The sequence below is a fragment of the Cnephaeus nilssonii genome (genome assembly GCF_951640355.1).
Source record: "Cnephaeus nilssonii genome assembly, chromosome: 7".
Classification (NCBI taxonomy): Eukaryota; Metazoa; Chordata; class Mammalia; order Chiroptera; family Vespertilionidae; genus Cnephaeus; species Cnephaeus nilssonii.
Genome location: NC_137078.1, coordinates 33,062,136 through 33,077,693, shown reverse-complemented (window position 1 = coordinate 33,077,693; position 15,558 = coordinate 33,062,136). Strand labels below are relative to the sequence as shown.

Below are 15,558 nucleotides of genomic sequence, written 5' to 3'. Positions count from 1 at the left end.
ACCCAGCAAGGTTAGGAGATAAAGTTATTGTACTATGATGGTTGTTTAATAGTAAAGAGTCTTGGATACAGTTGTTTCACAAAAAGATATATTTTCATATGGCTATTTACATTTTTTCATAGTTAAAGAATATCATACAACTGATACCGTCTGAAATGTTTCATGCTTTTAAATTCTTTTCTATTTACACTTTTCCGACATGGAATTAAAACTAAAATGGTTAAATACCTCGGTAATAGAAAGCAACCAGTCAACGTAGCTAGTGTCTTCTCTTAAATTTGCTGATCAACATTAGCAATAGTTACCTTAATAATAAATTATCTTTCATTTAAAAATCAGTAGTAATTTTAAACAACTCATAAATAAGTGTGCTCTGTGCAATTTACATGTTTAATATCCTGTGGATACTAAAAGCCTGTATGTTGTCAGATTTGCACGTTATTACTTCTTCAAATGATAAGCTTTTCCAAAGAAGAAACTGGAGAAGCTTGAAGCAATATCTGAACGTTCTCTGGAGAGTTATCAAAGCTCTGCTTGCTTTACAGGAGGAGGCTCCAATTTTCGTGAGAGGGCAGTTAAAATCTGGTTGAACTTCTCGTATCTCTCTGCCTGATTGACTTGTGCACCTTTGCTGCCCCATAGCAATCGCATTTGAAATTCAGTCTTGATGATTTCACTCATTTCTTCATCTGGTTGAAAACCTAATATGGACAAAACCAAAAAAAAACAACGTGTTTTTTTTTCCAGTTCTGCCTAAAACAGTGTAGAAAACAGACGGAAAACTCGCTCATTTAAAGTAGGATCAAAATGAACTTCATCTCTCAGAACTTTTAAACAATCCCCCCAGGAAAAGCACAGGATCTGCTGTATGTAAGGGAGGGCAGAGTCCCACTCTCACGGACCTGGGCACCTGTAGAGAAGGGGTAACAAGTAAGCTCACTAAGCCACGGCAGAGGAACCTTCACGTGCACAAGCCACTGTGGGTTGTGCTGTGAGAAGGAGTGGTCCAAGTACCTGTGGGCTTTTACAACTTCATGGATGTATCATGTACCTGTCATGACTCACCCATTTCAGCTGCACCACCATCACCCCTAGTTATAGAACACTTCCGTCACCTAGAAAGTCCCTCGTGTCCCTGTGCAGTCAGTCCCCATTCCTACCTCAGACCCCCACCAACCACGAATTGGCTTTTTGTTGCTGCTGTTTTGCCTTTTCCAGAAATTTGATATAGACTTGTATAATATGGACTTTTCTTTGTGTCTGGCTTCTTTCGCCTGGCATGGTGTTTTTGAGATTATTCCATGTTGTTGTGTGTTATCACTAATGCATTCCTTTTTATTGTTGTATTCAGTTACATGGACATGTGACATTTTGTTTATCCGTCCACCAGCGGGTGGGCATTTGGGTTGTCCCCAGTTCTGAGTATTATGAATAATGTTATGAACATTTATGTATATGTTTTTGTGTGGACATGTGCTTTTCATTTCTCTAAGAGTGGAAACACTAGGGGAGTGGTCGGCAAACGCATTAGTCAACAGAGCCAAATATCAACAGTACAACGATTGAAATTTCTTTTGAGAGCCAAATTTTTTAAACTTCTTCTAAAGCTCTTCTTCAAAATAGACTCGCCCAGGCCGTGGTATTTTGTGGAAGAGCCACACTCAAGGGGCCAAAGAGCCGCAGTTTGCCGACCACGGCTAGGGCATATGGTAAATATATGTTTACTTTTAAGAAACTCAAACTCTTTTCCAAAATGGCTCCACCATCTCGAGATATTCTCATCAGTAACACGAAGATTCTATTTTCTCCACAGGCTGCCAACCTTTAGTATTGTTATTCTTGCTAATGACTAATGCTTTGAAGATCTTTCCAGGTAGTTACTTGTCATTCCATATCATCTCTGGTGTGTCTATTCAAATCTTGTTTGTCTTCTCATTGAGTTCTAAGAATTCCTTATATATTCTAGATATAAGTCCTTTATAGATATAGAGGGGCAAAAGTAGGTTTACAGTTGTGAGTATGCGAAACAGTTTATTCTTGTATTATTTATTATTTTCCATATGAACAACTATAAACCTCCTTTTGTCCCATCCTGTATGTTTGTCAAATATTCTCTTCTAATCTGTGCATTGCTGTTTCACTTTGTTACCAGTGTTTATAAAGAGCAAAATTTTAAATTTTGATTTATCAGTGTTTTCTGTTATGGTTCATGCTTTTTGTATCCTAAAAAAAATCTTTGCCTAACCTAAGGTCACAATGAATTTCTCCTGTGTTTTCTTTCTTTTAAAAAAATATATATTTTAAAAAATATTTTTAAATTGATTTTAGAGAGGAAGGGAGAAGGAGAGATAGAAACATTAATGATGAGAGAAAATCATTGATTGGCTGCCTCCTGCACACCCCCCACTGGTGATCAAGCCTGCAATCCGGGCATGTGCCCTGACAGAGAATCAAATCGTCATCCCACTGGTTCTTAAGTCGACACTGAGCCACACTGGCCAGGCCCCTGTAGTTTCTTATAGGAGCTTTCCACTTACTTTTACTTTACTCATATTTTGGTTCTATGATCATTTTTTTATTAATTATTGTGTATGGTATGAGGTGAAGATTGTTTTTTTGCATATAATATTCAATAGTTCCAGCACCATTTGCTGAAAGACTATATTTTATCCAATGAATTACCTTGACACTTTTATCAAAAATCAAATGACAGGCCTGGCTGGGTGGCTCAGTTGGTTGGAACACCACTTGGTACACCAAGAAAGGCTGTGGGTTCGTTTTCCAATCTGGGCACATACCTAGGTTAGATTCCCAGTCAGGGTGTGTGCGGGAAACAACTGATTGTTGTTTCACTCTCACAGTGGTGTTTCTTTCTCTAAAAAACCAATAAACACAACCCTAGCTGGTTTGGCTCAGTGGACAGAGCGTCTGCCTGAGGACTAAAGGGTCCTGGGTTCCATCAGACAAGGGCACATGCCTGAGTTGTGGGTTCGACCCCCAGTGGGGGTGTGCAGGAGGTAGTCGATCAATGATTCTCATCATTGATGTGTCTTTCTTTCTCCTCTCCCTCTTTGAAGTCAATAAAAATATATTTTAAGAAAATCAATAAACACATCCTTGGGCAAGGATAAATTTAAAAAAAATCAATTGACTAAAAAAAGACTGAAAAAAAGTCAGTTGACAACTATATGTGTAAGCCTATTTCTCAACTCTCTCTCCTCTTCTCTAAAAGAGAATTATCTGGTCTACTTAAGGCCAAGGATGCTCAGTCAACTCTTAGAGGAAATCTCTAGCCAAAGAGTCACACAAGCATGCGGTTCTCATCCTTATTTTTTTTCTTTTGAGAGAGAGAAACATTGATGCAAGCGAAATATTGATTGGCTACCTCCTGCACGCCCCAACCCAGGATTGAGCCCGCAACCTGGGCATGTGCCCTGACAAGAATCACACCAACAACATTTTGGTGGATGGGAGGACACCAAATCAACTGAGCCACACTGGCCAGGGCCCTCATCCTCGATTATTGCTGGAGTACTGCGCTCTGTCATTAAATATATTCCCACCATCTAGCTCCGAGGATCTTGGTGGATGAGAGGATAATAGATAATTTTTAGTCCATCTTTCCCTGTGATGCCAGAATATCTTTGACAGATAACCAACCAGAGGCCAGGTGACAACTTCCCTTCATTCAGTTAATATGCTTTGAGTCCCTACCCTGGGCTGGGTGCCGGGGATATGATGGTGAGCAAATATCTACCCTTAGCGGGTTCACAGTCAGGCCCAGCAATGGGAACTTGCTCTGTAAACCTGCAGCAGGATCAACCGAGAAATACCATCAGATACCTTTAAAGTAATTTGCTATAGAACAACTTCAAGCACACTTTTGGCTTAGGCACCATCCAATGTAATACATTTATTGGCTTTATATAAGCAGGCACTGTACTATCTGGTGAATTATGTGCTTTTACTGTTTGAATTCTACACTGCTAATCTTGGAGAACTTTCTGAGGGGGAAAAAATGAAACAGGTATATAATGCTTACACTTCTATCAGGCATAGTGCAAACTGTTTAGTCCTATTTTCTGGTTCTGAGGCGACAGCTTTGTTTTAGGATGAAATAATAAACCTCTCTCACCCCATTAAGTTCTTAACCTTGTGGATCCAACTGTTGGCTCTTAAAGAATTTTAAAAATTATCTAGTGAGGATGAGAAAATAGTTGACCCTGATAACTGCCTCAGTCAAGTCCTTGTTCTTGCATTTGCTTCCTAAATGGTCTTTTTGCCTATAAGCCTTCAGCCCTCCCACCTTCCTCCACGTAGACGCCAGATTTGAGGCACCAATGTGACCATGTGATGGCGCCCTCCCACCTTCCCTGGCTCTTCTTCAGCCACAGACGTACATGGAGGCCTCCCCACTTCCTTCGTCCGCCTGGTTGGCCATTCCTCAAGACACACTTTAACCCAAACCCAAGTACTTGTGTTTTGTACTTTCCCCCAAGCTCTTGTAGTGCCTTTGCTTGTGTTGGACCCTTCCATGCTAAGGGCAGGGAGCTCCGTTCCCAGCGTGACTGAGAAGTAGGCATGCAGATAAATGAAGTCAAGTAAAACCCTGACTCCTTAGGTTGGCCCATCATGTTTCCTAATAGTAATTATTAGAGGTAGGCAAGCTGACCAATGCTTCCTTGACCTTTTCTCTCTGTTTATTCTATGCCAATGACTCAACAGACTACATACAAAGAAGAGAGAAGCAGGATCCTTAAGTCAGTTAGGAATTAAGAGGAAGTAATGACCAATCATGGAGGAAACAGAATTCCCACGCCTCAATCTTTCCTACTTGGTCTGTTCTAATTGAGAACATCCAAGCTCTTGTATTCCTTCATTCCAGTGACTATTCCGAGTAGACAGCGGCTTATGAAAAGCAGCTCTTACCTTCCAGGATCCTCTCGGCATTCATCCGGTAACTGTGTGCAGCCTCTGCCATGCGTCGGGCTGTTGTCAAATGGTTCATCATGATCTCACAGCTTTCATTGTTTTTTTCCCACGTGTCGGTTCCTTCAAAAAGGACAGCCTGTCGTTCCATTAAAGTCACAAGAGGCATCAGCAGGGGGACTGATATATTGTTTGGGAGGACGCACGTGGACTCTGAAAAACAAGGGGTAACATTTTTTTTCCAGATCATTTTTTTTCTCCCAAAGTTAAGATGGTGAGGTAGGAGAATCCTAGTCCCACCTCCTCCCTGGACACATTAAATCTGCAGCTAAATATGGAACAACTTCCTCTGGAAAAAGGAACTCCTACACATCAGGCCAATGAGAGAGGCCCATGTGGAAGCATGGAGGAGAGGCTGGGACACAGTCTCATCATAAACCCCAAGCCCGGTACAGCGACCCACAGTCTGGAGGGAACTCAAAACCCAGAGCTTCTCCCTGAGGAGCCAGGGGTTTGAACCCCACATTGGGCACCCCAACTTCTAAGACCTGTGCTGAGAGTCAAGTCTTCAAAAGTTCTAGCTTTAAAAACCAATGGCGCTCAAGTCCATGAGACCTAGAGACTATGATGATCTGAGAAATAGCTCTTAAAGGGCTCACATGCTCCGAGTCACCTGCCCCGCGCTCAGCGAGAGGGTTGTCATGTAATTGAGCCACATCTAGGGGCCTGCTAGCGGACAGGCACCATCTTCACACTCGGCCTCACTCTAGCCAGTGGGTGCCACTTTATTTTTAAAATACCAGGCTCCTCCTCCTTTTTCTTCTCTTTTTTTCTTTCCTTTAATCTTCACCCAAGGATATTTTTTATTGATTTGAGAGAGAGAAACAGCGATTGGTTGTCTCCCTTACGTGCCCCGACACCCTGGGTATGTGCCCTGACCAGGAATTGAACCCACCACCTCTTGGTGTACGAGATGACGCTCCAACCAACTGAGCCACACTGGCCAGGGCTTTTCTTCTCTTTTCTGCGGGAGCCATCTATAAGCTCCTCCGCAGCTTTGCTCCAGCTCACTGGTCTCTCTCAGAAAGGAGCTCACATCCTTGTCTGGCACCCGATGTTTACGGCTGCTGCCAGGGGACACCTCTACATTGCCAGGCTCTGGTGGCCAGTGGGACTTATGCCCATGGGTGCCACAGGACTGGAACCGATGGAGAAAGAGTTCTTAAACAGCTACTGCCCCCAGAGCACGGCAAGAGGCAACAGTGGCCTAGGAGCTTATCATCATAACTGCAGCCTGAGAGGCAGGTTTTTATTAAATATACATCTGAGGGTTGATTGTAATCCTTTGCAGAGACCTCAAAGGGTGGGCACTACTTTGTGCTCTCCCCCTGCTGTGACTAGAGCACCGTGTCTCCCAGAGGAGAGCTTTTACATGTAGCTGGTGCCCTGGTTTTTGCAGCCGCCACCCAAGGAATTCTCCCTGGTCACGTGACTCAGGGGAAGTTATGTTCTTGGGTCCCATCGGATCGTAATAATTGGAGAGGGAGTGCTTGGCAGGCACCCCTTCCCCGCCCAGAGAAGACTGGAAAACAGCCCCGTCTCTCTGTGAAAGAGGCCGATTTGCTTGTCCTGGAGCTTCACCCTGAGGGATAGGTTTCGGGGATGGCACACGACTAGGAGGTCTTCTCCGGGAACACAGGCTGGTGGATAATACCTTTGCACTCTCTAATATGTCCATACGACCCAAAGCAAACTACAGATTCAATGCAATTCTAATAAAATTCCTATTTTTCACAGCAATAGAACAAACAATCCTAAAATTTGTATGGAACCACAAAAGACACCATAAAGCCAAAGCAATCTTGAGAAAGAACAAAGGTGGAAGCATCATGCTCCCTGATTTTAAACTATATTACAAAACGATAGTAAGGAAAACAGTATGGTATTGGCATTAAAAACCCACCGCAGACACATAGAGAATGGAATAGAAAGAGAAAGCAGAAATAAATTCGCACACAGATGGTCAATTAATTTACAGCCAAGGAGCCAATATTCATACAATGGGGAAAGGACAGTCTTCAGTAAATGGTGCTGGGAAAACTGGACAGCCACATGCAAAAGAATGAAACTCAACCACTATCTCACTCGATACAGAAATTAATTCAAAATGGGTTAAAGACTTACATGTAAGACCTAAGACCATAAAACTCTTAGAAGAACACGTAGGTGGTAAGCTCCTTGACATTGGGCTTGGTGATGTGTTTTTGAATCTGACACCAAAAGCAAAGGCAACAAAAGCAAAACTAAACAAGTGAGACGACATCAAACTAAAAATTCTGCACAGCAAAGGAAACCATCAACAAAGTGAAAAGTCAGCCTACAGAATGAGAGGAAATATTTGCAAATCACGTATCTGATAGGGATTAATATCCAAAATACTAATAAAGAACTTACAGAACTCAATAGCAAAAAGACAAAAACAAAAACACCAATCTGATTTAAAAAATAGACAGAGGGCCTGACTGAATGTTTTTTTAAAAAAAGGTACAGATGATCATGGGATACATGCTAGGAAAGAATGCTATCCTCCGTTCGGGACAACATGAATCCTGCAGGTAACTCCGGGGCTCAGAACATGCCCTGCTCAATGCTTTGACCAAACCTGAGCAGACACGACCTGTGGTCCTACAGGCACCGATGGGGCAGCTCAGCTGACCCTGCGCTCACCTCGGCCCTCGTGCAGAGTTTTGCTGAATGGCTTCAGTTGCTTCTCGTAGAGGATGGCGGTTTGGGTGTGCTGGCGCCGCAGGGCAGTCCACGTTTCTTCTAGCCTTGTAATCTGGAAGGAAGAAAGGTGTTGCTATTTGGTAAAAGGTCCTTTTTTAAAATGACTTTAAAATTTTTTAAATATGTTTTTATTGATTTTAGAGAGACAGGAAAAGAGAGGGAGAGAGAGAGAAACATCGATGTAAGAAACATCGATCCGCTGCCTCCTGCACACCCCTTAATGGGGATTGTGCCCATAACCCGGGCATGTGCCCTGACTGGGAAGCAAACCAGCAACCCTCTGGTGCATGGGATGACGCTCCACCAACTGAGCTACACCGGCCAGGGCTAAAATGATCTTCTTGCTTAAGTTTTAGAACAGATGATAGATGCACAGGTTAAAAAAGTCAAAGCAGTTGAAGGGAGCGTACAGAGAAAAGTTAATTCCCCACCCTTGTCTTTGTCTGCTGTGCTCTGAAGGCCCATCCCAGGGACAACTCCTCTCATCAATTTCTTGTATGTGTATGTATGTCTGTGTAAACACACACACTCTACTTGCAAATAAATAAATGCACGTCATACTACACATATTTTTTGTCCCTTATTTGGAAATCTCTCATATATAAGTACATAAAAAACAGCATAGAACAGCCTTATTTTGTTCAACTTCTGTAGTATGTTCCACTTTAAGGATACACTACATTTTAACCAGCCTCCACTTTTCAATTACAAAATTCCCTCGTGAAGATTTTGCAAATGTGCACACGTGTGACAATATGTGGAGGATACATGTCCGGAAGTGGAACTACCGGGTCAAGGAGTGCAGGCGTTTTAAAGGTGGAAAGGAGCTGCCAGCTGTCTCCCCTGGAGGCTGCACCGAGGAGACGCTGTGGGGATGCGGGGCCAGCATTTCCATGGGACTCCTAAGTAGTGACGTCTGAGACACAGGGGACTGCCCAGGCCGCGTGCTGCCACCTCTCATTCCTTCACATTTCTTGGAATAATGCAGTCAACACCAACATGAGCTCCTGACTCTGACTGCCCTGAGACAGACGGTCCCCCACGCACCATGACACCGCAGGCCTGTGTCTGAAGTTTCCACATGAAGCCAGGGAGGGAGGAAGGACGCTAATATCTAGGGAACGAGCGCCAGCTCAGGCATCTGAGGAATTTCATCTGGTCCTCGCAATACCCTATGAAGCAGGTATTCTGGCCTCAGGTTACAGATCAGAAACCAGAAGCGATGAGGGCGCTTGCTTGAGGTAAGGGGCAGAGCCGAGCTTCATTTTACGGGCCTCTCAGAGCGCCTGCGTGTTCCAAGTGAAAGGGGAGCAGGGACCACACCAGCGGATTTTCTGGGAAGGAAAGGATGTGGGCTGGTCTTCCTCCGGCCACCCACCACGCTGCCCTCTCCCCCCACGGCCCCTGCTCCTCCTCAGCCTCACGCTTCTCCTTTCTGAAAGAGCCCTTGTCTCCAGGCCCAGCCCACCGGCTGGATGCTCTCCTGTACGAGAGGCTGGGAGAAAGAGTGGCCGTGCGGCTATCGCACAGCGGCGGGCTTGGATGGTGAGACAGACATGATGGGATTCCTCTGGGGTTTCCGCGGGGTCTACCACTTCCCTCCGCAATCAGTGCTGACTCACGGGGCCCTGAGCACCTGCAGGCTGTCCCCGCATCGCTGAGGTGCCCCAGAAGGGGAGGGCGCCGCCTACAGAGGCCTGGTAACGTGCTCCGGGATAAGTCCCTGACCGCGGGGTTTGATGTCATGGACAGCAGCCATGTAGTGCCACCAAACGCCCCCTTTGCCACTCTCTGAGGGAGCTCTGGGCTGGAGGGCGACTCACACAGCTGAGCTTGTTGGCTCGGCTCTCAAAATTGTACGCAGGTTCGGGTAAGGGGAAATAAATCTCATGCCAACTGAAAGCACCTGAACGAAAAATTAGAACTCCTGATACTGCGGAGGCCAGTATGTCATGAAAATATGGCTGAGCCTGCCTATTCCCAGCATCAGCCCTACCAAATCCCAGGGCCTCTAGAGAAGTTGGTAAACTCTGGGAATATTACGTTCTAATTGGAACTGACACCCCCTCCCCAATGTTCCCGACGAAAGAACCAAGTTGTTCAACTTCTTGTTTCTCAGGTGACCTTGCTTTCAAGCAGGAAATCATGTTCCTAACAAGCCCTGCCGGACACGTGTCCGTAGCTGCCTTCCCAGGGGCGACGCTGGGTGTCAGCGAGGGCCCGGGGTGTCCAGGGCAACCGGGCTCTGAACAGCCACGCTGGGTGGCGAGCGGTTGTGGGCTCCTGTTTGCAGACGGGGCTTACAGGGCTGCAGAGGGGTCCCCCACGCACCTAGGCCGCAGAGCACAGCCGGGAAGCGGGATCTGCGCGAGCAAGGCCACAGGACCGTGCTCCTCCGTGCGGTCCATTTGATTTCAAACACACGTTTTCAGTTTTGACACTCACCCTAAAAACAGCCCGTCAAAGCAGATCAAGTCAAAGCGCCCGATTTCAGAACCTCTCACTAGGGGGCTATATGGCAGATGGTCCAGAAATCTGGAGTTTTTAATAGGAGAAGCTGCTTTAGGTAACCTGAGGAACATTCCAGGAGATAAAGCACTCCAGGGATTCTCGGATGTAAGCTCCCCACGTGGCTGTTTCCCAGCCATTGTCCCACACTGCCCGCACGCTTGGCGACTCAGAGGGACGCAGTCTCTCCCTTACCCGGCACACCTGCGCCAGGCGCATCACCCAGGTTGGTTCTTCAGGAACCCGATGTTGAGGTTGACTCTTCTTATTGTGCATCAGAGAGAAAGGGTGGGCTTTCGGCCATTACCCACTGTTTGTAAAAACCGCCAAAATACGTAGGACCCTATTCTTGGTTGCCCCCTAATCAAAGCAGCTTTCACTAGGATTCCACTTACCTTTTGAGATGGACTGACGCCCTCCGGGATTTGCTAAGCCTGGGCTCACGAACAGGAAGTACACAGGCCCGTGGGGCTGCAGGAAGCGAGTGGAAACGTACCTGCGGCATCTCCAGGGCTTTCATGATGGCCGAGAAGGAATAGAGGTCCCCCATGGAGTCCTTCAGCTCCACCGCCACCTGGATGACCCGATTGAGGGTGGCTGCTCGGTCCTCCAACGTGCCCGTGCAGCCCAGAATGTCCACTGCAATGCCGATGGCCATGGTGCTGTGTCTGCGAGGGAGGAGATCGGTGGTCAGCCCCAGGGTCAACAGGATGAGGAGGAAATGAAACCAAACCATAGGAAACAGATTGGCTTTGCACCACGAGCTGCTCTTGCCCTGAGATGAGCCGGTAGCTCAGAGAGTTTGGCTGTGATTTCTCCGGAGAGCACCCCACGGGCTGACTGCAGCGGGGCCGCACAGGCCTCAGAGAGGGCGCTACGCAGAGCCCGAAGGGCAGATGCCCGGGACCTGGCCTTGTTCAGGCTGGATCTGGGGCGTGAAGAGGGCCCTCCTCAGGCAAAGTGCACGAGCTCCTTGTACCTTCCGCCATGAGAGCTCCGAGGAGATAGCAGGTCCCCCCAACACACCGGGGACGCCCCTCCTCAGGGAAGCACCGGGCCATCTCTGCCGAGCCCCCTGCACGGGAAATGGAAAGGACAGGAAAATGAGAGAATATGCTTGATCCAGGACGACGACAAGGGTGTCAGAACAAAGGGAGGAGCGAGGAGCTAAGAAGAGAGTGTCTGCGGCTCCGGTCAAGAGGCCAGAACGAGAGTGGGGATGAGGACGAAGATGAACAGTGGACTGGCAGGATGTCCCCGTAAGGTCAGGCTCTAAGAAAATGGAAATCTTGTTTGTATCTGCCAACAATGCAACTATATAGGTTGACCTCACAGACCCAGGACAGGAAGCAGCATGATTTTTTCTCTACATGACAATGGGGCTCAAAGAGATGAGGGGTCACACAGAGTCTCCAGGGGCTGATGAGGGGTCACACAGAGTCTCCATGGGCTGATGAGGGGTCAGAGTCTCCATGGGCTGATGAGGGGTCACACAGAGTCTCCATGGGCTGATGAGGGGTCAGAGTCTCCATGGGCTGATGAGGGGTCACACAGAGTCTCCATGGGCTGATGAGGGGTCACACAGAGTCTCCATGGGCTGATGAGGGGTCACACAGAGTCTCCATGGGCTGATGAGGGGTCACACAGAGTCTCCAGGGGCTGATGAGGGGTCACACAGAGTCTCCATGGGCTGATGAGGGGTCACACAGAGTCTCCAGGGGCTGATGAGGGGTCACACAGAGACTCCAGGGGCTGATGAGGGGTCACACAGAGTCTCCAGGGGCTGATGAGGGGTCACAGAGAGTCTCCAGGGGCTGATGAGGGGTCACACAGTCTCCAGGGGCTGATGAGGGGTCACAGAGAGTCTCCAGGGGCTGATGAGGGGTCACAGAGAGTCTCCAGGGGCTGATGAGGGGTCACACAGTCTCCAGGGGCTGATGAGGGGTCACACAGAGTCTCCAGGGGCTGATGAGGGGTCACACAGAGTCTCCAGGGGCTGATGAGGGGTCACACAGAGTCTCCTATTGGTGGCAGGCAGCACAGACTGAAGTCCCTTTCCTTCCCTCTGAAACCCAGGGTTGTGGAGTTGACTGCACTGGGCCAGAATGGCCTCCGTTACATTTCCTCCTGGCTGATACAAGTGCTGGAGGTGAGGCCCCAGTTCATAGTGTGGTTACTAAGATACACACGTTTGGAAGTCCGGGGCCACCTTGTCCTGAAAGCTCACAGCTGAGGATGCCACTCCAAGGCCATGCTGCTGTCTTGTGCCCGCAGGTGTGGGACCCTCTCGCTTTCCTTGGGCAAAGGGTGGCATGATTCACCTCGTGCCTAGCATTACTAGTTTCCCTTGTTGGCCAAAGTCCCGCCTAGGAAAACGTCTTAGAAGATTTATTTGAGCCAAACTGATGGCAACGGCCAGGAAAAGAAATTTCAATGGATTGAGAAAATGCTCCAGAGAGTGGACAGTTTTGCATCTTATTGTATATATTAGACTCAAAGGAGGAGGTGTAAGAGGGGTTACATGAAATCCACTGGTGGTAGATTAGGGCGGCAGGAGAACGCAAAGCGGGCAATCACCGGGATTAGATAAAAAGCAAAGTGAGAGGCACATACTTCTCTTACATGGGTGGGTATGAGACAGCTGACATTTACAGCACAGAGAGACGGTATGTGGGCAACAAGATAACAATGTGTCTCCTGCTCCGGTGCCAGGGGCTGTGCCTTTGAGGGGTCGGGAAAAGAAAATTACTCTGACATTTCAAAGGTACGTTATCTTAGATGCACAACGATAAAAACTTCCAAGGTAACCGCTGACCTTTGTCAAGGAAGCTACAGGCTTAGGATGTGACTACCCACTCTGACCCGCTTTTAGTGAGGAATTTTTATGGTCAGACCATCCTGTGTGGCTCCTTTAGGTCTCTGGGTGTGTAAGGCCGCCACTGAGCTCATCCTCCTCCACACTCCTTTTCATCCACACGCTAATGTTTGTTATGTAAGTAATGAGCCCTGTCCTAACCAGTTTGGCTCAGTGGATAGAGTGTTGGCCAGCGGACCGGAGAGTCCCAGGTTTGATTCCGGTCAAGGGCATGTACCTCGGTTACAGGCTCGATCCCCGGCACCCCGTGCAGGAGGTAACACAATTGATGTGTCTCTCTCACATCAATGTTTCTCTCTCTCTCCCTCCTTTCCATGCTCTCTAAAAATCAATGGAAAAATATCCCTGAGTGAGGATTAACAAAAAATAAAAATAAATAGTAAGTAACGAGCGCTGCCATCTCTGTGTTTGTACATACTCAGGGTGGGGCACAAGTAGGTACGCAGTTGTGAGTACGTGAAACCGAGTTTTGGCTTGTGTCATTTATTAATTATTGTATTATTTTCCACAGAACAACTGGAAACCTCCTTTTGCCCACCCTGTAGGCATGTGTGCTGCTTACTCGCAGTGTGGCCTTAGGGTGTTATCTGACTGCTCCATGCCTCGATTTCTTCATCTGTAAAATGGGGACAAGAGCAATTGTGAGAAAGAGAGACTGTGTGTGGGTATAAAAATGATCCAAGTGCCTGGCACTGGCAGGCACCCAGCAAACAGTACTTGCTACTACGATGATCTCTGTGGGTACATCTTTCCCTCTGTGTCTTGGTCCATTTTTGCCTGTCTCTTTCCTTTATTTATCTCCTTCCTGGTTTCTTGTCTTTCTTAATTAATGGATCCTAACATAGAATTAAAGCCTATTTTTATCATCTGTTGTTTATTGAAGAGTTTTGTTACCATTTGCAAAAAGTTAAGGTTGAGCCAAACATCTTAGATGTTTCTTTTAACAAATAGTAAACTAATGTTTCATGTTGCATTTAGTCTATTTTTTATTCAGTGTTTCCCCCCCCCCCCTATGTTTTAATAGCCCTTAATAAAATACATATTTTCTACTTCTTTAAGACCTGGCATTACACCAATGGTTAATTGGCTAACTCTATCCATTCATTCAACCAGCATTTGCCTAAAACCTCCTGCGTGCACCACTATGGGAAAGACACCCGCCTGGAGCGTATGCTCCAGGGGCCACGGGGGCTGGCAGCAGGGGCACTGACTGTTATACGAAGGCTATGTCCACGCAGTAGGCCTGGAATGGGTGATTTGGTAAATTAAGAAATAAAGGGTGATTTCGTATTTGATTCTGAAACGCAGGAAGATGATGTAATTTGGCCTTCCAAGGCCACTATACCCTTGACCTTTATTTAAACACATTGTAATGAAGAAACCGGCTCCCCAGACCCACAGGCTAGCCCTGGGCAGGAAACAAGCAGGAAGTGAGAGCAGAGGCAAGTGGCAATCAGGAGAAAGAGGAAATGGATGTAGACGGGAGTGGAAGTCTGAAAATAGCCAAAGGAGAAGCCCCAAGCCTGCCGACCTCAGCCTGGGCCCCACGTCCAACACACCTGATGAAACCGATCAAAGGAGGCCGCGAGCGTGGGGAGTTTTCAGACTGAAAAATGTGCCACAGGAGAAAGGGGGAAGTTGGTGGCACCGCTCAATTCTGTTGAAGCCATGACCACTGAGCCCAGACAGCAACAGAGGAGAAGTTAGGGGACCTGAGATGCCAGGCCCTGGACTTGGGGAGGGAAGAGGACACCAGGAGAGGGAGGTTAATCTAGAAAAATCTGATCAGAAAAGTAAAAAAATTCCGAAGTCAGACCTACAATTGCCCAAAGGCAGTGGTCGGCAAACCGCGGCTCGCGAGCCACATGCGGCTCTTTGGCCCCTTGAGTGTGGCTCTTCCACAAAATACCATGGCCTGGGCAAGTCTATTTTGAAGAAGTGGCGTTAGAAGAAGTTTAAGTTTAAAAAATTTGGCTCTCAAAAGAAATTTCACTCGTTGTACTGTTGATATTTGGCTCTGTTGACTAATGAGTTTGCCGACCACTGCCCTAAGACATTCGACAACAAGAATGCCTGAACAAAGTCAGCGTCTCTGGTCTCCTGCCTCCCAGAAGTCTCCCATTCGGGTTCTGGGGTCTTCTGTGGGATGCATCTGTGGCTGTGAAGCCACAACAGCGGCATGGAGCATTCTTGTCTGCTTTGAAGCCGGTACCCCTGAAGGCAGTGGTGTGGACCCCCGGGCCACCTGAAGGCGGTGCTTCCTTTCTCGGGCGGACATCCTCGGACCACATTGCCCACTGGCCACGTGTGGCTACTTACACTTAAAACGCTGAACAGCGGAATAAAACGTTTTGTCCCTCCGCATGTGGCTGCCATACGGAGACCAGAACAGGTCAGCCATCACAGAAAAGCCTGGGCAGGGGCTGATGGACTCAGGGCCTGGCTGACCATTACAACCC

General features: G+C 47.4%; 1 protein-coding gene across 3 annotated transcripts in view; it reads right to left on the bottom strand.

The window, feature by feature from the left end:
• Window positions 1-6: 6 nt before the first annotated feature.
• The window catches only part of BCAR3 (BCAR3 adaptor protein, NSP family member), a 110,482-nt gene continuing 94,930 nt past the window's right edge, over window positions 7-15,558 (bottom strand). For all 3 annotated transcript variants that reach the window (XM_079776261.1, XM_079776262.1, XM_079776263.1), the window contains 4 exons: window positions 10,721-10,892; window positions 7,657-7,768; window positions 4,930-5,142; window positions 7-701 (listed from right to left, as the gene is read on the bottom strand). In XM_079776261.1, the coding sequence (XP_079632387.1) occupies window positions 523-701; window positions 4,930-5,142; window positions 7,657-7,768; window positions 10,721-10,892 (676 nt within the window). In that variant the 3' untranslated portion in view covers window positions 7-522. The remainder of the gene's footprint in view (window positions 702-4,929; window positions 5,143-7,656; window positions 7,769-10,720; window positions 10,893-15,558) is intronic.